General features: G+C 41.3%; 1 protein-coding gene across 1 annotated transcript in view; it reads left to right on the top strand.

Annotated features, from left to right (window-relative positions):
• The first annotated feature begins 5,895 nt into the window (after positions 1-5,895).
• Positions 5,896-23,044, top strand: part of WNT2 (Wnt family member 2) — a 43,122-nt gene continuing 25,973 nt past the window's right edge. Inside the window, exons 1-3 of the mRNA XM_057733662.1 lie at positions 5,896-6,278; positions 8,423-8,649; positions 13,984-14,261. Coding sequence (XP_057589645.1) covers positions 6,196-6,278; positions 8,423-8,649; positions 13,984-14,261 — 588 coding nt within the window. The 5' untranslated portion in view covers positions 5,896-6,195. The remainder of the gene's footprint in view (positions 6,279-8,422; positions 8,650-13,983; positions 14,262-23,044) is intronic.

The following is a 23,044-nucleotide window of genomic DNA, read 5'->3' on the forward strand; positions in this document are numbered from 1 at the left end:
CCCTTCCCATTCTTTCCTGAAATCTCATTCTTTCCTGCAATTTCAAAATACCATCTCATACAATTTTCCTTCAGCCTAAAGAACAGACTTAATACTTATTTTCTCACCGTTTGTTTGAAAGCATCTTTGTCTTCATTTTTGAAGGATCTCTACAATGATTGTAGAATTCTGGTTTAGCAGTCCCCCCGCCACCTTCCTTTTTAAGATGTCATTCTACTGTCTTCTGATTTCAGCAGTTTCTGTTGAAAAGTCAGACATATATTATGATTTCTCTCATGAAGCTATTGTGTCTGTCTTTTGGCTCAGCTTTAATATTTTCTTCTTGTCTTTGTCAGCAATTTGTGTGATCTGCCTAAGTATGGTTTTCCCTGTATGTATTCTGCTTCAAGTTTATAGATTTCTTGAATATGTGGTTTGATTTCTTTCAGCATTTTGGGAAATTCTCAGTTGGAAATATTTTTTAGTCCCATTCTCTCTCTCCTCTTCTTATTCTAGATCTCTAACTACAACTTGGTTAGACATTCTTATGCTATATCCTTTGTTCTGTATTTTATACCCTTTTAATTCTCTTTGTGCATTAATCTGGATATTTTTTATTGATCTCTCGCCTGGTTTACTAGTCCACTGTTCTGCTGATTCTAGATAGTTCCTCAACCTATCTAATTCTCAATTTCAGTCTTCACTTTCCTTCTCCCCTTAGTTCTACGATTTTTATTGAAGACTTCTGTATGGGTTCCAGCTCTCTGTTAAAATTATGTTATTTTTTGAACTTTTAAATTTTAGTTATTTTGTAGTCCTTAGATAAATCAAAACTAAATTACTCGTAGGTCTATTTCTATTTTCTGTTGATTTGCTTACTGGGTTTTTATTTTTGTTTTTTGTAACTTTTAGATTTGATGCTAGTTATAATAGATGAAAAATTGTAGAGACCCTGAATGAAATTGTTCCTCCAAGCAGCATTGAGTTTTCTTTTGGCTTGCAAATAAGAGTACCCATGACTCACCATGATCCTGTCAAGAGTTGGTTTGAGACTTTATTGGGGCTGCTCTGTTTTGGTTTTGCTCTTGCTTATGGAGTGTAGTCCTTATTCCCAAGGTAAGGGGAAGAAGAATAAAAGAAGAGCTCCTCTTTCAATTCTGAAGGATATTTTCACTAATTATAGAATCCAGTGTGAACCATTTTTTCTTTTCAGCATTTTAAAGATGTTGCTCCCTTGTCTTCTGGCTTCCATTATTGCTAGTGAAAAATCAGTAGTAATGCATATTCTTGTTCTATATTTTCATGACGTATGTAGGTGTGATATGTTTTGTATTTATTTTGCTTGGCATTTTCTGACCATGTTGGGTCTGTATATTGATGTTTTCTATCATATTGGACAAACTTCATGCAATGTATCTTCAAATATTTTTGTCACATTTTTCTCTCCTTTCTTTCTGGAACTCCACTTGTACATGTATTTAAACTGCCTGGTCTTGTCCTACAAATATCTAATGTTACATTTCTTTAATTGCAAATATCTTTTCTATTTTTCAGATTAGATAACTTCTATCTTTAAGTTTATTGTCCCTTTCTCTGGCCAATTCCATTCCATTGTTATGCCCATTCAGTGAATTTTTCATTTCAGACATTGAACTTCTGGTTCTAGATTTTCATTTGTTTCTAATGTCTTCCATTTCTCTACTGAGATTCTCCATTTAGTTGTTCACTGTGACCTTTATATACTTGAACACAGTTATGAGTTACTCTAAAATTTATTTCCCGCTAGTTCCTCCAACTGAGCCATCTCGAAGTCATTTTCTTCTGACTGCTTTCTCTTAAGTATGGATTGCATTTTTTCTGGTTTTTCACTTGCCTATTAATTTTTTATTGCATGCTTGACATTGTAAATGATACAGTGTTGTCTTCCTTCAGTGGGTGTTCGTTTCATCCTTTTAAATTCCCCTTGCCTTGTCTGATTTGTTTTTACTCTTTATTAATGCATGTGATATGAGGAAACAAAATTTTGAAGTTTGTTCTAAGACACACTTTTTATACTAAGGTAAGACTCTTCAAGGAGAGCCTTTCTAGCATCTCAAATGGATGCCTAAAGTGTTTAATGAGGTCTCTCTACCCCACTGAGCTGAAACTTCAATGTCTCTCAACACTGCATAACACGCAGCAAGCAATTTCTGCTAGGCGTTGCAGAATCTTCTCATGGGTATATTCAGCCCAGCTCTTGCCCAAGGACACATGGGGAATCTCCATGTTGAATTTTGGGACCCTCTTTTTCACAGCTACCTATTTTCAGATATTCTACTGTGCCAATTTCAGCTGCTTCAACAGCCCAGACCTCTAATCCCTCCCTCCTTAACTAAGACTACTGTTCTGCTTCCGCTTTCTTGCACCCCCAAGAAAGTGTCCTTCAGCAAAAAAATCAGGACAGTTATGAGATAGTTGTGGAGCACACATCCTGTGTTCTCCTTCTGTCAAAAATCATAGCAGTGTGCTACCTATTACCCAGTGCCTGAAAACATTGGCCTTATCATTTTGTCCAGTCTTATATTTTTTTTTCAGTAGAACAAGTCAGGTACCTATTACGTTCTCATGGCTGGAAGCAAGTCTTTGGTGCACATTAGTTTAAATACACACTGCGATTTAAATCACTGATATTAGAACTTTTCATAAAAGCAATTTCTGACAAAGAATAGCTAAAAGTGTGCTTAATAAAAATTTTAGGAGTGACTAAAGGGGATGGGGAGCAATGCCTTTAAGGGCACTGAAAACACTTTAAATTTCAAACAACCTATATTGTTACATATATGATACTCTTAGTTGGATAGGCTTAGCAAGTAAAAAAGGTTTAATGCTACATACTCTCTGTTTTTATTTGCTATATTACCTATTTTGTTATATATATGATTCTACTAGATTTGCAAATACACATATGTATGTGTGTATATATATATTTTTTTCTTTCTTTCCCACTGTTGACCTGTTCTGTTAATACACGATGTTCTTTCTTAAGGTCATTGATTCTTAGTTGGAAATACTAGACCTTTGAATCATTGGTTAGTGAGTAGCTAAATTAGGAGTCACTGCCTCAGGAAGACGCCAGTTCAGACTGAAACACAAATGACTATTTGGTTGAAGAAGTAACTGTCAACTTTTAAAGGGTGGAGATGGTTTGGTAGTAAATTAGTTCTCTCTCTGCCCTGGGAGATTAGACAAACAATGGATCTAACTATGAAAATAGACTGACTCATTTGGCTACAATGCTATACTAAAGTTACAAGCAAACTAACATTAATATCCAGAAAGAGAATTGGGTTCTGTATACTGTGAATTTTACAGTGAATTCAGTGAGAATTCTCATTGAAGAAACCAAAAATCAGATATTAAATTCATACATCTAAAGGCACTCTGAACCCTATCTTTCCTAATTCATCATCTGCTATAGCAAGACTATAGTCATGTGCAATTTACTTAAATATTTATCAACTCCTCCTTAGGATGGTAGTTTTTACTGGAAGAGAACTGAGGTTTGTAAAAAATGTTCTTCTTAATTTTCTTGAGCATTTCCCAACTTCTAGTAGTGAACACTGTCTTCAAAGTGAACCTACAGATGAGGAGGGAGGAAAGTCAGACCTGTTGGGGCAGCAAGAGAAGTTGTTCAGGGCTAACAGTGGGTCATAAGTGAAGAGGGGTGGAGAACGTGAGAGAAATGGAATACAGATCTGGAAGAGACAAGTCACCCAGTCCAGACAGCCTCTAGACAGGTCAGGAAGGAGTGTTTGGGTGGATCTTTTTCACATCTGGATTTAGCTTCTCTTGAACTTTTTCAGCAGTTGCCATTCACTAAGGCTGATTTCTTCTCTGCAAGTCATAAGGTACTTCTCCTGCCCCAGGATAAAGTCCTTTGGAGTGGATTTAATTAGTTTTGCGATGGTCCTGTTCTTATTCCAGGAGGTCTGTTTCAGGTTTAGGTCATTCCATTGGCCTCATCAACAACTGAAGGGCAGACCTCCTGGCCACTCAATAATTCCCTGGGTGGAGAGGAAAGGCCTTTAAGCTGATAGTGATACTCGGGGTATTTCTAACTCCCCTCAGCTGGGAGGACATGATGTGCTGAGGCGGGTGGAGCTTGAGCTGAGGAGCTTTTTAGGTAGTTTCAGATCTCACTGTCTATGAGAGATGCATACAGCTGCTTACCTTCCCCAATATACACATCCAGACCCCTACATTATTCACTGGTAGAAATGAAAAGACTGTAGACAAAGGAGGATGGGAGAAAATTTTAACTTATTCTTCTGCTTCACCCAGGAAAGAGGTTTATGAGCATAAGCATACAGGTAAATGAGATAGTTCTTGCTGTTTGATGCCTATCACACATCTCTCTCCCGTCTCCCCCTAACCTCCCACCCCGTAACACACACACACACACACACACGCACACACACCGGCTTGTGCACACACTGTGAGCAGAAACACAGCCCCCACCTCCCCTGCCCCTCCCTCCCTCCCGGCACAGACGGATCAGAACTTCCCCTGGGTCGCGGCCCAGCGATACGGAGCGGCCCTGGCGCGGAGCCCTGCTCTTCCCGAGTCGTGGGTGGCGCGGTGCTTGTTTCCCTCCCCTCCCTTTCCGGACCCGAACGGGGATGTATCTGGGTCAGCCTGGGAGGGGCCGGACCTGCCAGGGACCAGCGGGGGGGAAAAGGGGGTGGCGATGACAGCATCTTTCAGGTTTTTGGCGTTTTTGAGATTCATCCCGTCCAGTTTCTCACCGCGCTCGCGCCCAGCGAGGGCTGATGCTCCGGCCAGTCCCGGCTGTAGGAGGGGGGGACGGGGGGGGGAGGACCCGTCCTTCCTATCTGGACGGCCACCCCTCCACGCCCTGCGAACAATGCAGCGCCCACCCCACCCCCAACACGCAACACATTCCCCATTCCCCAAGGCACGCTCCGCCGGCGGGCGGCGGGTCCCTCCGCCCCAGGAAAAGAGCAATGGAACAGTTCACGGCCGCCACGAGTTCCCGGTCTTCCTTCCTTTCCGGTGATAAACGGCGGGGCTACAAGCCAGTTGCTGCTCAAGATGCTCCACCCGCGGGCTCAAGCCTCTCTCTTTTGGCCCTGAGGGGGCCCAGATCGGGACCGATGGTCCCTTTACCTCTGCAAGGCGCAAAGACTGAGCGCCCAGGCGGCAAGAGTTGCTAGGGCGCGGACCCTCGGCGGGCTCCTACTGCCTCAGTTCCTCCCTGCATGATCTTTTGCGCCCTACAGCGCCGGGGAGGAGCTGGGTGTGCGTAAAAACCGCATCTTCCCCAGACGCTCTGACCGGGGACGCGTGGGTGAGGTCTGGAGGGTCAGGGACCTTCCCGGTTCCCCTCCCTGCGAGCTCCGTATATAAGCCCAGCACGGAGGAATCAAGGCCACAGGTCTTCATTTCCCTGAGGCCTGGCCCCTCCCTCCCCAACCCTGCCCTGCTTAGCTCCAGATTTACAAGTGCTTGCTTTTCCTCTCGGTGTTAGGGAGAGAAGCGGAGGACTGAGTTGAAAATCATCTTTGGATTCTTGCCTCCTGTACACAGCTATCTTCCTATCCTCTCCCTCGCTTCCCCACATTGTCCGCCTGGGGACTTCGGTTGCTGGAGGGTAGCCTCGCCTATCCAGAGCGCTCGGTCCTGTGGCGGGGGACCCACTGATGCTCTTTGGCCCGGAGCTTCCCGAAAGGTGCCGGCCTCCGCGGGTGCTCAAGGCCACGGAGAGGTGTTTCTCCCTCCCCGCCTCACCTCACCCACAGACCTTTCTTGCCATCATTTCATCCACCCTTATATAAAACCCCGCGGCCCCCACCCCCACCCCCCGCCACCCTACCCGGCGCAGCGCCCCCTCCCTTGGCTGCGCCTGAGCGGGCGGGGAGCTGAAGGGACCGGGGCGCGCGGGAGGCGCGCAGAGCTCGCCGGCAGCCCGCGCTCGCCGCGCCTGGGGAATTGGCTGTGGGCGAGGCGGCCCCGGCTGGCCTTTATCGCTCGCCCCGCTGGTCGCTTGAAACTTTATCAGCGAGTCTCGCCACTCGCCGCAGACGCGAGCGGGGGGCGGGGGCGCGGCGAGGCGCCGGCGGCCGTGACGAGGCGCTCCCGGCGCTGAGCGCTTCTGCTCCGGGCACGCATGGCGCCCGCACACGGAGTCTGACCTGATGCGGACGCAAGGGGGTTAATATGAACGCCTGTCTCGGTGGAATCTGGCTCTGGCTCCCTCTGCTCTTGACCTGGCTCAGCCCTGAGGTCAGCTCTTCATGGTGGTAAGTCCACGCGCACGGGCGCCAGGGGATTTTGGAGAGGGAGTGCAGACCGCAGTGGCCACACAGACCCTGCCCGGCGGCGCTTCCCCGCGGCCGCGGCAGTCACGGATTCGGACCCGAACCCCAGCTGCTGTCCTCTCCTATCGCCCCTTCGCTTTTCCTTGGAAGACCATTCCAAGTTTGACAACTCCAACCCTCCCCCGCCCCCCCGCCCCCCAGCCCCCCACCACACACACACATTCCCCCTCAACTGAGAGCTCCGATGTTCGGTTTATTTGGATGCAGCTGAGCGACAGCAAAATAGGGGTCTTTGAGACAAGCGCTAGCCGGGTCTCTAGCTATACTAGCACAGACACGAGTGTGTATGCTGGCGAGCGCGCGCGCGCGCGTGTGTGTGTGTGCTGAACTCTCCAAAACTACAATCGTCCCCCCGTTCCCCCTCCCCCCCCCCCAAAACCCTCAAGATAAAAACCCACGGACCAATTCAGGCGGGCAGGAGCTGCAGAACCCAAAGCGTGCGATTTTGCATTATTTCCCGTCCTTCCACATTCCTAATGCTTCACCCCAGTGGGGCGGAAGAACATTTTGCTGCCTGCAGGTAGAGACAACCGCCTTAATGTGAAGCTCCAGAGGCCGGGGGCCCTAAGATGTTCCCCCGTTGGAAACCACAGTCACCCCAAAGAGTAACTTTGCTGCTGTCCTTTATACGTTGATCTTCGATTTATTCTGCATAGTGAAGGGATGTTAAAATGTAACAGGTCTTGGCATCCTTAAAAGTTCCAAAGGGAGAGGCTCTCCCCACCCAGAAACTCTTCTGCATCTCCTTCTGATCTTGAGATAGGGTAGAGTTGAGAGCTCTTTAACGTTCTTGCACCTAAAAACTTCCAAACTGATACTTAAAACACTGATTCAGAAAGACCTGTTATCTGTTATGATGTGCTGGGGTTTCTTTTGTTTTGTTTTTTTTTACAGAATCTGGCAAAAGCGAGGCGTCTCAGCCAAAATAAAGACTAGAGCAGGGAACTTTAGGAAGACACGGGTTCTTCAAAGGAGCAAGGCAAAGCATCCATGGGAAGAGGGGTTCAATTCCTTCCTAAGCCTCTTTGAACAGAAAGGCGTTTACCCTTGACATTGCTGACACAGGATCAAAGATTGATTTATCAGAGTGACCATTTTTCAATAAAATGACTATTTCTGTTTCCATGGGTGTATAAACATTATTTATTGCCCAGGCTTTTTGTCACATTGTCTCTCAGCTGTCATTTAAATATATTTTTGGGGAGTCACAGCTGTAACGATTTTATGATCATATAAAATAATGAAAATACAAGAAAAAGACATTCTCCTTGTTTGATCGCTTCAAAAGACACCTATGGCAGCTTGGGTTATATAAAAGGTACCTTTCTAAACATTTCACAACTAATAGAGAACATCTGGGTAGAAATGATGATGTAATTTTTTGTTAAAGTTTCTTTTCAAAAGTACTTTATGGAGCTATAACACTGTTTGATTCTTCCAAACATTTAGTGTCCTTAATAACAATAGAAAGATTTTTTTCCAAAGGTTCTCTATAAAAGCCAAAAGGAGCTGGAAAATGGAAATATTTAATGGATTTTTTAGTAGGAAAAGAATGGCATGTCTGTGCAGAGAGTATAGCATCAGATACCAGCAGGTGTTGATTAGACAGATACAGACAGTTTCAGACACTTAAACATTAGATCAAATAAATGGGAGTGAGGAGCTTCTAAAGGTCAGCTTCCTCCAAAGCCAAGTCCAGACACATTGTGTATTGAGATCAGAGCCTTCTTGGAAGAAGTCTTCCAAAAATATGTTGCCACTTGCCCCCTCATCCCGTTCCCCAACTGCAGACCTTGCCTCTCCCACCCTGCCCAGGGCATTATCTGGTGGCCTTGGCTTCATGTCCAAGAAACAATCAGCACTCTGTTTTGGGGTGGATTCTACCAGATCACTCACCATGCCTGCTGTGCTGCTTCTCCAGTGAACTAAAGTTAAATAACCTTTGCTTTCTAATATCCCCCCAAAGGATAAAGACTTCATATTTGAAATGCTGTTTTGAACTCTTCCCTCTCCCGGGAAACACCATGCCAGGCCTCAATGCTCTCCCCCGTGTTGGTCCCTCTCAGGTACATGAGAGCTACAGGTGGCTCCTCCAGGGTGATGTGTGACAATGTGCCAGGCCTGGTGAGCCGCCAGCGGCAGCTGTGCCACCGACACCCGGACGTGATGCGTGCCATCGGCCTGGGCGTGGCCGAGTGGACAGCAGAGTGCCAGCACCAGTTCCGCCAGCACCGCTGGAACTGCAATACCCTGGACAGAGATCACAGCCTCTTCGGCAGGGTCCTGCTTCGAAGTAAGTCTCCTGCCTTTGCACAGCTCATGGGCTCTACCCTCACATACACACACCCTTATTTGGTCTTCAAAGTCCCTGCTCATCTTGTCCTGCATTCTGTTCAGTCAGAAGCTTTTTCTGTTGGGTGGCATTGTTCCTGTTTCACAGGACTTGAGAAATCAATAAACTTGTCTAAAGTTCTGGAGGATGTAGGGTCAGGATGTAGTGCCCCAGGCTGGTGTCTTTTTATTCTCAGCTTTGTCCATCCCTGTCATGTCGCAACCCTGCCTATCCCTCCAGGTTCAGATTTTGTCTCTAGGAGAAAGGAAGCAGCAGCACAGAGCTTTTGACTTTTTAACTCTTCTTTCTGTGACTTGAATCTTCCAGAAGGATTTAAGCAGAAGATTGGAATAGAATGCCCAAATCTTTTATTGGCCATAGATGGTCATTATTACAATAACAAGTCAGTTTTATTAAGAAGCAGAGACAAATCTCTGCTTGACACCTTTGACCTCCCATTCAGTTACTCAGCTTTGGGGCTCTCTGTTTCTAAATTAAACATTTTTTTCAGTAAACTGTAAATGCCATAAGGCAAGGATTCACTTGCCTTCCCTCATCTTACTTGGTACCTCGTGTGTTGCAGGCATCACTCATTCATTGAACGGTTGAATGAATGAACAGATGAACTTGGAGCGAGTGCCTATTCTCCAGATACATTTTAGGCAGAAGGATATTTATGGAGGGTAGGAACCATGAATACATAGAGGTAGACCTCAGAGATATTGCAGGTTTGGTTGCAGACCACCACCATAAAGCAAGTTACACGATTTTTTTTGGATTCCCAATGCATATGCAAGTTAGGTTTATACTATGCTGTAGTTATTAACTGTTGAAAAAACAATGTACATACCTTAATTTAAAAATACTTTATTGCAAAAAAATTCTAACCATCCTCTCACAATGCAGGGTTGCCACAAAGCTTCAGTTTATAAAAAACACAATATCTGTGAAGCACAATAAAGTACAATAAAATGGAGTATGCCTGTGGTTTCTTCCTTTTCTTTTTTTTTAGAAAGCACATTGAGCATTATCTAATTACATAATAAACTTCTTAAAAGTTCCAAATATGGAAAGTAGCTCACTAGCTTGTACATAATCAGAGAAAATTAACTAAAAATCAGACCTAATTCTCCAAAAGTACCCATCTCTTAAGCTGGCCTTCGCAGCATTTCTCTAAGAAGTAGCACGTCCCATTTGCTATTGGGAAATTTGACTGAAAACACAACAGTTTGTGTGTGAACCCCAGAAACAGGAAACTTTCCACTTGTTTTTGCCCACCCCACCTCCCCCTATTCCTAAGAAAATCATTTGGGCTGTGCACTTGGTAATGCTTAACAGAGGGTGTTTCTATCATGTAATCATCACAGCCCTAGGGTTTTATGAGGCCAAATGCATAACTGAATGTCTCTAAAATCCCCCAAGGGCGTAGTACTCTCACTCTTAGTGTATCCCTAAAGTTAATTTACTGTGATATTCTGCAATTTTATTCTCTAGTTTAAGAACTATACTCTTCTGCATTCCTTTTGGAGTTTCGATATGACATCGCAAAATTTTTGAAAGGATAATAATAAATTTCAACTACATGGAATTTTAAGATTTCACCTAGATTAGCTCACCAGTGCATCAATTAAAGTGCTAGACCTTGTCAAAGAGAGTTTGCAAATATCTGGCACAATAAATCTTTGCATATATTATGTACAGGCTCTTGGTGTTTAAGATGTATCAGGATTTTTCCTTTTCAAAGTTCTCACAGCCATTTTCCAATGATTACAAATTAAGTGTACTTCTTACTTATAAAATGATCACCTATTGAGTCTGTCTATGAAAACCCATTAAGATGTCTCTGTATTGGGGGGAAAAAAAACCCAAAAACCTTTAGATCACAAATCAAAGGAAGCAAGTTTGACCACTAATTCTAAAGATAGTATATCTGCCAAAACTGGAGATTCATTCATAAAATACTCTAACTTAATCTTGGCAATGTTTGTTTCTTCGGAGCTATAGAGTGCCTGAGAGGGAAAAGGTTATAAATAGAGAAAGCAGAACAAGTTTGACTTAGTGTAAGGCGTCAGGTAAATTAGAGATTATAACTGTACTTCCTTCAGCTTTCTTTCAGATGAAGCTGAATGCTTTGCCAAAGTACTCAAAACTTAAAACACTCATGCTACACAATTTCTTTCCAATCTTCACAGAAGGCCAGATTTCTTCCTGGACGTTTACGTAAACTCCTGTGACTGTCAGTGATGATTTTGTGTTGGTTATGGGAAGGCTGAATTTGGCCTAAGGTAGCTTATCCTGGAAATAATCACGAAATTCCAATGAAGCTATCCAAAGAGTTTTACAATTAATTGCTTGGAGGAAAATTCACATCTTAGAGTTGTAAAGAACTCCTCCTTCGGAAACCTAAATGTCCTCATAGATGAATAGGAAAGCCAAAGAGCAGTACCATATATAAGGAGAACATAAAAGTTACTAACATATCCTGTGGTCACAGAGGAGAATGGAGAACATTTGCCTCTTTTGCTTCAGAGAGTAAGAGTAAGACAGAACGATTTTTACGAACTTTCGTAATTTGCTCATACAACTGACTGTCACCAGACACGGGCAGGGGAATGTAAAGACAAAACTAGTAAACTCGAAAATAATCCTGCAAGAATTTGCATATACTTCCAGAATCCTATAATAAGCCTTAAACAAAAAGGTGATTAGGTTTTATCCTTGTTTTATATGTATGTGTATATACACACACACACACACACACACATATATATATTTTTAAGACAAACATTTAAAATAAAGAGTTGAACAACTATAACCTTCCAGAAAGCCTAGCTTCTAGTGTTTTGCCCTCCCTGCTGCCTGTGTCAGCCTTAGTAAACATTGCTTGACTTATTTCAAGCCCCAAATTAGAGAAACTTCAATAGTAACACATCAGGAAGTCTAACTATCACGATTTCGATTTGGATTTTGTCTCATACTGCAATGGCTTTAAAAAGAATCAGTTTTTCTAAGAAGAGGCCCAAGATCAAAATTTGTTTTGTTACAAAGCCAACTCTTGAAATGTGCTACTATTTTGCACATAGCATTTTAGTGATTCATCTAAGACACTTAACTGAAAACATCTTAAGGCCATATCTACATGATACCAAAACATCTGGAGGTAAAATGAAGACATTCCATGTGCTAATTTTTTATTTAAATAAACAAATATCTTGCTATTTAGTAATGTGTTTGAATAATAAGTGGCAAATATTTAGAAAGGTGATGGTTTTGCTTTGGAAATTATTTCTGAAATGTAGCAGATTTTTTAAGTGATTTTTTTTTTTCTTTCAGCCAACAAGTCAATATAGTTGTTTGCGAGTTAGGCCAGGATGCATTCTGTGCTGAGACAATTTATCCTTGTACTAACCTTCAAAATACTGTCTGGTCACTGACATTCTATCATCTGCATCTTCCACAGCTTTCCCCTAAAAGATCACCTCATAAAGTTTCTCTTCTTTCTCCTTAAAAAATAAGACGAGTGCGAAATATATTATGCATTTGGGAATTTCCCCCCGATGTGATATCTCTAAATGTGGGCACTGAACTCAGAATCCAAAAACAGGCTTTAGCACATCAATGGGATGACTAAGGACAAGGTATTTTCCTAAATGGTAAATGGGTAAAATAAAAATTTTTATCTATCTGAAAGCCACTAGCAGAGATTAAGCCACATTTGCATCTATTAGTCACCGTCTTTTACAAAACATCTCAATTCCACTTAGAAAATCATCTGTGATCCTTATAATCTGGAATTCTAAAACAGCTCCCACAACCATCACATTTCTCTCTGGAGAGCACTACCTGCTACCTATGGCAAATATTCATATAATTGATTTTACCTAACTTCAAGGCATGATTGATTCCCTTTTTTTGGATGGTTAGAGGTTTCGAGGGAGATATTTTTTGAAGGCTGAGGTAAGTGCCATTTATATGGTGTAAATACGTTTTCCTGATTTTTAATAATGAGACTAGCAGAGCCAATATTGCAAGGGACGTATAATAAATTTTAGCACTGAATGACAAACGGAAACAAGCAGGGCTTCGATGCGAAAAGGTGGTTTGTTCTCCCAGCTGTGTGGTTCAAAAAGTCACACTCGTCTTGACATACTGAATCACCAAATGCTCTCCATTTGCTGCCTTGCATTGGCATTAGCTTGTTCAGCTTCTATTTTGATTGTTAATATATTTGCTGCAGCAACCATGAATAAAAAGGCATGCTAATAACAATGAAATACAGCTCCACTTGAAAAATGAGGTGCACACAGACCCTAAAGAGCCTTATATCTGTCACTATAGCACAACACCGTGTTATGAGTTACTACAGATTATTAAAATAATTTAATGTAGTTATTGCACTGAAATATGTACCTTTCAGCTTGTAAGTGAAAGTAGCCTGTGCTCTAATAAAGAACAATTCTAAGAAAGCACCCCAAAGGGGTCTTGCCCAGGTCTAATTATAGGCGGTAAATTTGTTTCCTTCCAGAAAAACCAAAGAAAAGCTTTTCACTGTCTTTTACCCAATACCGGTGATTAGTGCAGGTGTTCCAAAAGAAAGTAAATTCACCTTAATAGTTAGACATAGTATGTAACTCAAGGATATTGCATATTGCCTTCAACAATTTCTCTGTTACTTGTGAAAGTTGATGCCAGGCCAAAGCTCTCCAGGGTTAACCAGAGGGGCTGGTTACTGCTGTGAATTGTCTTCCTACCTCAGCTCCTAGATTACTTCGAATTCAGTATTTCAGTAGCAATCATTTACATGTATACCAGTGTCCTCAATGATGCCTGGAGGTCTGGTTTTTTCAAGGAGAGCTGTAGTAGCATGGATACCAAAATATGTTATGGAATGAGAACTGTAGAATTCAGACAGGATGTTACACAAGAGGAACCAAAGGCCTGAGATGCTCTGCTCCTCTCTTCTGGGACATGTGGGATTCTAGATTAAAGCAAGCACATGTATGAGACTAATGTGAAGCCAGGAACTGGGCAGGGCATACTTTTGCTGCATTTTCTTTTATACTCTATTTACTTTAAGGATAGCTGTCAAACAGTTATCCAAATTGATAAAAGCTGGTATTAAGTGCGATGATTCACATTCGAGAGCGAGCCTTGACTCTAGGAAAGAATTCTTCAAGCATGCTTTGTCTAGTGGCAGAGTATGTCAGGCAGAACAAGTATTAAACAGCCATCATGTGAAAGTTATTCAGAACGAGCAATTCCAGACTACTTTTAAGAAAAGCGTTTTTGTTACAGGTAGCCGGGAATCTGCCTTTGTTTACGCCATCTCCTCAGCTGGAGTTGTATTTGCCATCACCAGGGCCTGTAGCCAAGGAGAATTAAAATCCTGTTCCTGTGACCCAAAGAAGAAGGGAACCGCCAAGGACAGCAAGGGCACTTTCGACTGGGGAGGCTGCAGTGATAACATTGACTATGGGATCAAGTTTGCCAGAGCGTTTGTGGACGCCAAGGAAAGGAAAGGAAAGGATGCCAGAGCCCTGATGAATCTTCACAACAACAGAGCCGGCAGGAAGGTATGGACTGCAATGGTACTTGTTTTGTAGGCTGCATGGCCTTATAAATCACTTAAGCCAAGCTTATCTTAAGCTTTCCTAGAGTTGCTAAAATGCTACCATCACAACTTCCCACTGTCCCCCAGCTCAGAGCTATCTGTTCTAAATACCACCACCAACTGGGTTGAAATAGCCCAACCTGCACTCTACCTTCCCTCCCACAGCTGAGCTGAAGGAGTCCACTCAATGCTTTTGGCATTGTGTAGAGTCAAGTGTCTATGGTCTCTCTGGATACTGCATCATCTAGTCAGAAGATGGCATCTGTGGGTGAGGATAGGGTTGCATCCCACATACCAATGGGACACTGAATGCTTGTATCTAAGGGGTATCAAGTCCCAGAACATCTTCTCTCAAACTTATAATGAAAGCAACTCACCAGGCATGGCTTGTTGGCTTCTTCTAGATTCAGGGAAGCTCTTTTTAGAACCAGACCCTGCTTTCACTTTTAAAAGCCTCACCTTGGGGTTTCTGGTACTACATACGTAAGTGGACCAGGGGAAGGACATGCCCCAAAGAGGCACTTCAGCCCCTTAACCTCTAGTCCTGACTAACCTCTTGGGCTGTGGGTATCTGGCCAGTATTCATTCCCTAACCCATTTGTTAGATGAGAAAACAGACCCTCTAGTGCTCAAGGTCACATGGAGAATCAGATGCAAAGCCAGGACTTATTCAGGTTTCAACAGGATTAAGCCATTTCAGTGCCAGTGTTCAGGTCCACATCTCTGGGATGCTGGCTTGACCAGAATAACTAGGGAATCTGAATGCCACACGTTAGGCCTTTGTGTAAAAAGCATAAACTGGTTGGGCTAATCAAACGTTGAGTCAGAACCACTCTAAAATAATCTAATTGCCAATGAGAAGAGATAACCATAATCTGTCTTTTATCAACACAAAATAAAAATGTGCTTGATATTAATATATAAAGAAAGATCAGCATAAAATTGAAAAGTCCCCAGGGGGGCTTTAATAGGAAAAAGAATAGAAAAGAATGCAGATCTGTTTGGATGAAAACCCTTTTACTAGACTCACAGAGGGAACAGATCTCATTTAAAGGAAGCTGGAAGGAACGAAGTCTTGCTTAGCACATAGAATAAGATGAGTGTGACCTGAACTGTTTACAAATAGTACCTTTCTTGAACTTTGAAAATCAACATTCCTAATTTTCATGAATTTATGAACTTATAGTGACTACTGCCAAGAATATAGACTATAGTTGTGCAATCCTGCAACTATTGGTAATTACTGTTTGTGCAATGGTTTAGATAAGGAAATATTTGCATTGACCTTTGTTTTGACATTGATACCGCATGTATAGGTTATAAAGCGTGGTGTCTTTGATGGAAGAATGCTGCTCAATTATTCAAGCACAGTATATAGTAAGATCTCTCAGACTATTTGTACAGATAAGAGCGTATGGTCATACACCGAATCCAAAATAACGCTGACTCACCAAAATAAATGTTAATTTTGCTTAATGGGTCATTAGATATTGAATGTTTCTACTCTTCAAGACAATAGATCTTAGCTATTATATTGCAGGCTCTGAATAAACATGATTTTTAATGTAAATCACATGATTCCTCACTGTGTAGAGGTGAACAGCTGTCAGGCCTCAGATATTCTCCTGCCTACTCTGCAAAACTTAGGAGGCTACTTTTGATTGGAATAAAAGTGCACACACTGACTTTTTAAAATGTGGCTTTAATTAATGGTGGGTGGGCAGACTTTTTCAAGGAGATGCATGATGTCAGTGAATATGAACTTTAATGAGAGTAAATGTATTGAGATAAACATGCGTCTCTAATTCTCCTCTTGCGGTCATTAGACCCCCAGCCTCTACTCCCCCTTCGTACCAGCAGAAGGCCTGTGGAATCAAAATGAGAACAGGCTGGGCTTGTGTTTGAAGGCAGGCCTCCTGAGCTAAGCCTCTGACTGGCCTGACTCTAGAAAACCCCAGCCTCCAAGGCTGATAGCAACATCAGTTCATTTTTCCCCCTTCTTTGTGCTTTTCAGTATTTCCCAAACTGTCCAATATGAACATCTTCTAATCTTTTACTTTTTAAAATGGGGGCGGGGGGAAGCAAGGGTGGAAGGGGCAGGGTCTATACATTTTAAAAGAAAAGCCATCTATTCCAAGATTGTTCTGTTTAGCTAACGCTACAAATCAAAATTCAACATTTCCATTCACAACAGGCCTTAACTTTCCTCTAATATATGAGCAGTTTAATTCCTTTATTATAGCAGCTGGTTAGAGCACCCTCATGTGTCTCAGTACTGTAATATCATTTTAGATCTTCTGTGCTGTGATATCATTTTATTTTAATCACAGCTTCAAATGAATTTGTAATGATGTTTCTTCATGTTTTCTTGAAACTCATCTTGAGTCTAGTTTTCTATCTCCAAATAGGACTATTAATGTCTTGAAAAGATAAATCTACCTTGTTTAAAACAAACATTTTATCAAAAAAGACATTCCATAGCTTCTCTCATCAGTTCTTTTTAGATCTAAGGAAGCCATGCTATGAAAACTTCTAAGTTCTATTTTAACACAGTTTAAGGTAAATTTCAAGCAAAAGGTATTTGGTCGATATCCACCATTTGTTTCCTTTCAGGATCTTGAAAACAGTTTTTAAATTAGTCCATTTTTTCTACATGAAATAATCACTTCTTTTACCTTTCCTAAGAGAATCCGTCTCAAAACATTCCATGTACTCAATCAAATTCCATCAATCACTGGCTATTTCCATAAGAAGAATAAGAGGAATTCCATAAAAATACTTCCCCCCAAAAGTATTTCTTACCATAGTGAAGATGGAACACGGGATGTGAAGCGAGACCAACCTTCATTTTAACCCTGCAATAGCAGTGGCTTAGATCACTGAATTCAGGCTCTTTCAGGTGTGAAGAGGATTACGTGGTGCTGTGGGAAGACAAGGGTAAGGTGAAAAGCACAGAACCTGGCATGTAGTAGGTGCTCCGTAAAAGTTAGTCCCCCTCCCCCCTTAGGGACGTGAAGGTTATCCGTAACTCACGGTACAGAGTCAGGCACAAATCTAGTTTAAACTGGTATTTAGGATTCAATCTGATCTCTCCACGTACCCACAGACTCATCTTTGGTACAGTTTGACACACTAACAGAAAATAGGCATATGGCATTTGCGAGTGTACAAGAGACCGTCAAAATCCTTTGTAATTTGATCTTCTAAAAAACCCTATAGAAATAAGAAACACTATTAGCATTTCTGTTTTTCAGATGCAGAAACTGGGCCTCGAGGAATCAAGTGACTAACACACACGGTCACACAATTATGAAGTGCTGGGCTTGGGGGTTCAAACCCACTGTGTTCACCCCGTGTCCGTATCTACCTTTCCATGTTGTCTCTGTTGAGAATTTCTGAGAAAGATAAACACACAGTATTTCTGTATTTTAAAAAAAACCCAAAACCAAAAAACAAACAAAAACCCAGCAGCAGCGGCAGCTGCCCTTGGAAGGTAGTTTACTGATTAATTTTTTCCTGTGTCTTTAATTTTACAAGTTTTCTAAAGTGAATATGTATTATTTTTTAATAAAAGGGAAAACCTTGTCTTAAATGCCAAAAACATAACTTCTAGTCACCACGAGCATGCCCAAAGCAACCCAGCCTTACTTGGTGGATTCCCAAAATTTCAACACAAGGCACTGTAAGTTCAAGAGCACTATTCCTATGTGCTGTTGGACTAAATTTTGGAAAAGCACTGTTTTTGGTACTAATTCATGTGTATAAAAGAATAAGACACAGTTTTGACCATAAGAAACTAAATTTTAGTCAGGGAGACAAGTGAAATGGAATTGCGAGGCAAGTGCTATGCTAGATGGTATAACAATAAAAAAAAATCACCCAAAGGGCTGGTTAGCTGAAGACAGAGAGGTTGTGTCATAAAAAAACTGGGCGTTGAAGCTGGAGATAAAGGTTTCCTGTGGCTAAGGTAGGGAAAATGCTTTCCAGGATGAAGGGACTCCAAGATAAAAATAGGGAAGCAGAAAGAACATCAAAGTTGAGAAATGACAAGGGCACTAGGATGGAGCTCATGACAAAGAATTAATAGGTGCTGAGGCTGCAAACTGGAGTCTCAGCCAGATCTGGAGAGCCTCAAATGCTGTGCTACTTGGATGCCACTGTTAAGCAATAGGAAGGTATCGAACAATGGGGGAGATATTAGATGCTTAAGTTCCATTCTTAGGCATTGTTAATTTCTCTAGAGTCCACTTTAAAAGAATGACAGATTTCAAACTTCAAATCTTCTGTAATAGGTTTGAATGACTTTAAACAATAGACTCACTAGGAAACATATGAGAAATGTCTACCTCCCTGAATTTTATTTTCAGCATTACCTATATATATAAAAATATATATATATGTATATATAACTGATACAGATAGTAAGCTTCCTGATGGTTAGTAATAAAAAATTAGCATATGGCAACTGTGCTATTTATATTTTTAACGTAATGTTTACACTGTTATTGTCTCATTAGGGGTTCTTAGCTATTGACATCATCTTGACTTGAGGCAACATGGAGGCTGGGGCTCTGGAATCAGAACACTGGTTCTAATACTTGAGCATAACCTTGGACAGGTTACCTAACAAGGATAGCTACATAAAATAAAATATATATTCATACACACCAGGTTTTAAGCAAGTCTAGGAGGTAGGTACCATTATTATCCATATTTTGCATACGAAGAGACTAATGTCTGTAACAGGGTAGCTGGAATTAGGAAACAAGTTGGATTTATTTCCTAACTAAAATTCAAACTTAACGTCCTGTATTTTATATTTATATATATTTAGATATCCTGTATTTTATATGTGAGAATTTTGGAGGACAAAGGATCCAGAGTTTCTAGTTCTGTGCCCTGCCCAATCCAGCACCACTCAAGGTCAGTGCTGTGGAGCACTGGGCCTGCTCCTGAGCTTGGCCCGCTGGGGTGCTGGCACAAAGCAGATACTTCCAAGTTCTGACTACAGGAAATACCTCCAAAGTCAACACAAATGGATATTGTACAAGATGTAAGCACAGCCTTACAGGCAAGTAAATCTTGGGCCTAATAAAGACTTCCAAGAATAGATCTTGCGATGGCACTTAAGATAAGTAATACATAATGGGTCTGAACCAAGAGAACTGGGCATGATGAAAAAGAAATCACTCTCAAAAAGTAAGGAATTTCAGTAGAAAGTGATAAAACTGAACTGAATTACAGAGCCAGACTGCTTTAACCTCCTGTACATCCTCATCCTCCCTTCAACAATGTTAAGCATCTTTATGAAGCACAACTTTCACTCAGTACAACTTTATATTCTGATTGGTCTTCTCAGTTCATAAAATTAAAAGCATTTTGAAAAATTACATCAGTTCTTCCAGCCTTACCTCTGTCTTGTTGGACCCCAAAATAGCATGTTCTTGATACTGCCAATCTTTTATCGTGCATGAATCAAAAACTAACCAGAATTAAAGTCCCAAACCAGAGAGTAACTCTTAACAAAATTGTTACAGTTCCAGGTAAAGTTCTATTATTCATAGAAAATGTTTTTTAGACTGGTCTCATTAGTCAATAAGAATTATTATATATATGGTTAGTCAATGGTAATGTTCTTGAATTCCACAAATATAAATTCCACACCATATATTTCTTAGCTAAGCCCACCCACAGTCACTGTTTTTAAAGAATGACAGTGCTCAAGAAATCACAGTCTTATTTAAGTTAATAAATGACTGCATAAGCGAATCAACTGCACAGTTTGCTAATAAATATTCCTTGTTTTCCTAGTTCCAGAGCACGTATGTTTGAAAGATAGGTTGGTCTGGTTTTCAGTAACTCGTAGAGATGTGGACTTGTCAGAAGGATTTAATTGTTAATAAATGTACTTGGCTTTAAGCCAGCATCTGAAAATTAAATAATATGTTTTTAATGTGTATTTCCCTCAGGAAAACTGATATAGGACCAGAAATATGGTAGTTGCTTTGTGGCATTCACTCAACTAAAAAGTGAAGTACTAACACTTCTTCACATGCTCAAGTTCAACTCAATAATTTAGTTGAAACACAGAATTTATTTTAGGTCTTTATATGCTAAGTAGGGTTTCTAAGGCAAGGTCAGTAGTTAAGTTTGCATAGATTTCACATGGTTTAAGCTGGACTGCCCTTTTTCTGATAGAGAATCAGTATGGCATGACACAAGGATCATAAACTTAGCAAAATGCAGGTACTTACAAAAAAAGAAAAATTCTCATGATCTGCAAAGAAGTCTTATAAAGGCACCCTGGCATTGCTTGGGCTGTCTCCAAAAAGGCTGAGTTAAGAGACTAAAATGTCACTCTCCTTGGGAGAAGTTTGCCTTTAAAACTGTCAAAATCATTCTTTGTGGACTAATTTGATGTGCAAACACTAAATATAAAAACTTTTGTAGAACCCAGCCACTGAAACCAGAGAACATGAACCCCCAGGGGTTCATGAGAAAGGCTGGCAGAGTGATTTAAGGTGTCAGCCTGGTGTCAGCCAGGCTTCGAGTACATCCTGCCTCAGCTACATTGCCTGTGAGACCCAGGGCAAGGTCCTCAGCATCTAGGTATCTCAATATCTTCATCTGTAAAACTGGGATGAAATCCACACAAGCATATAAAGCTTGTGTGGATTAAATAAAAGTGTTTAAATCAAGTGCTCAGCATGGCTTAACATATGCTCAGATCCTAATAATGTTATGTCCCGTTATGCTCTGACCTTCAGTTGGGACAGATAAATATAAAATAGAATTGTTCTAGTTTGCAAAATGCGTATACTTGCTTCTTCCATACCCTCTTCCTCCCTTTTCTTTTAAACATTCAGACTTCTGTTTCTGTGGTATAGGATACTAACATTTATAAGTTTCTTAAATTCTAAGAGTAGAAAACAGCCTCTGCAGACCTGAAGGCTTAACATGCTCAAGATAAAGATTTAAGGGACATCAAAAATCTACTAAGTAAGATTTTAGCACTGAAGGAACGATGAGCTTATTGAAGATTTTTTGAGAAAAGTTATATATTAAGGTAAAAATGGTTTCTATGAGGCTAAATGCCAAAAGAGTACTGCTGTCCTTAGCAGTCACATTTATTCATCTTTTTAAAAGTAGTCACTGTCAAATGAACAAGGGTTTAGTGATGAGATGCCACAGAGAAAACACTGATGGGATTAAGCAAATGGTGAGGGGAGGGGGTCGATGAGGAATTGTGCTGTCCACCTTTGAGATATAAAAAGCCACGAGCGCTGTGAGACTGCGCAAAGAGGAGCCTAGGAAGGAGATTGAAAATGGAACTTTGACAGCAGCCCACGTCAAGAATCAAAGAAAGAAGTGGTACAAGAGACCCTTTAGAAAAGATTTAAGATGAAATAGGAAGCAGGACCTAAATGCGTCATGGGCTATGGCCTAAGTTTCTGGAAGGAGCTTTGAGCATCACACACTAGAGAGAGACAGCAAGTCACTGTAATTGACTCTTTCTTGTGTTCTTTCTGTTATAAAAACATACTCACACAAACAGAAGTAACAAACTGAGCAGTACATAAGTGTATATCATAAAATGAGAACATCTCCTCCCATCACAATCCTTGTCTCCTTCCAGAACATTTCAAAGTGCAGTCGGACTCAAGGCTGTGGACAGAACATATACTATTTCACCTCTTCCTCCCTAAGACCTCATTGAAGTTATAGTAATGGAATAAAAATGGCTTAAATTGACAATAAAGAGAATGGTCAAAGAAATGAGAGAACTCAACAAATTTCTGGAAAGTGGAAAGTGAATAAAGAAACTGTAACTGATAAAGCAGGATGGAGAAGCCTCAGTCTAGAAGAATAAAAGCAGATGAGCCAAGAGCCAATGTGGAAACCAAGATGTCCTGAGAAAATTTCAGATACAAATGAACATTGGAGAGAAGCATATGTCTGAAAATTGGGTTTAACTAAAATAAAAAACCCACTGGTGGCATAAAGAACCCTACCCCTCCCCTTCACCCCTGGTGAAACAGAACTCCTGGAAGTCTAGCATCGAAACTTCCAGGCTTTCTGGAGTTAGAGTCTCCAGAATAGCCAGTGTCTTACCTACTCACTAGAAAGCAAATCTCTGGTCCACAAGCGCCACCGTATAACCAGAGTTCCTAAGTACCTTTTTATGACTTCACCCTTAAATATGAAGAGACTGTCCAAGAATTACCATATATTTGATTAAATTCAGAAGCATAAAAGAAAACAACAACAACAAAAAAAGCAGTAAGTCAGGGATGAGAAGAGAATTTTTTAAAAGCCAAGAAGATCCAAGAAGATGTTAACATCCATGAGCAACAAGAATGGATGCTTTGAAAAAGTAATAATTAGAGAACAAGAGAGAAAACTTGGAAGAGAAAGCCAAAGAAATCTCCCAGCGAGTAAAAAAAAAAAAAGCCCAAAGGACAAATGGAGAACCATGAACATCACCTCTCTTTCCCACTTGAGTTTGAAGCCAACTGAAAAATGGACACGGGAGGTGGGTAGAAGGAGTAATAGCATCCGTTGCAGGGCTAAAAAAAAGGCTGCACTGGAGGATGTAGCTTTGGAGCTTCTACTCCACCCGGAGCTGGGCAGACTTACTCACCCTGTCCCAGGCTGCGCACCAGGGCCCTACAGGGAGCCCCTTGCTGGAGGGCAGGAGCTGATCATAACTCATCTTCTCCACAGGATGGCAGATGCCCAAAGAAA

Source organism: Hippopotamus amphibius, chromosome 4, assembly GCF_030028045.1.
Source record: "Hippopotamus amphibius kiboko isolate mHipAmp2 chromosome 4, mHipAmp2.hap2, whole genome shotgun sequence".
Lineage (NCBI taxonomy): Eukaryota > Metazoa > Chordata > Mammalia > Artiodactyla > Hippopotamidae > Hippopotamus > Hippopotamus amphibius.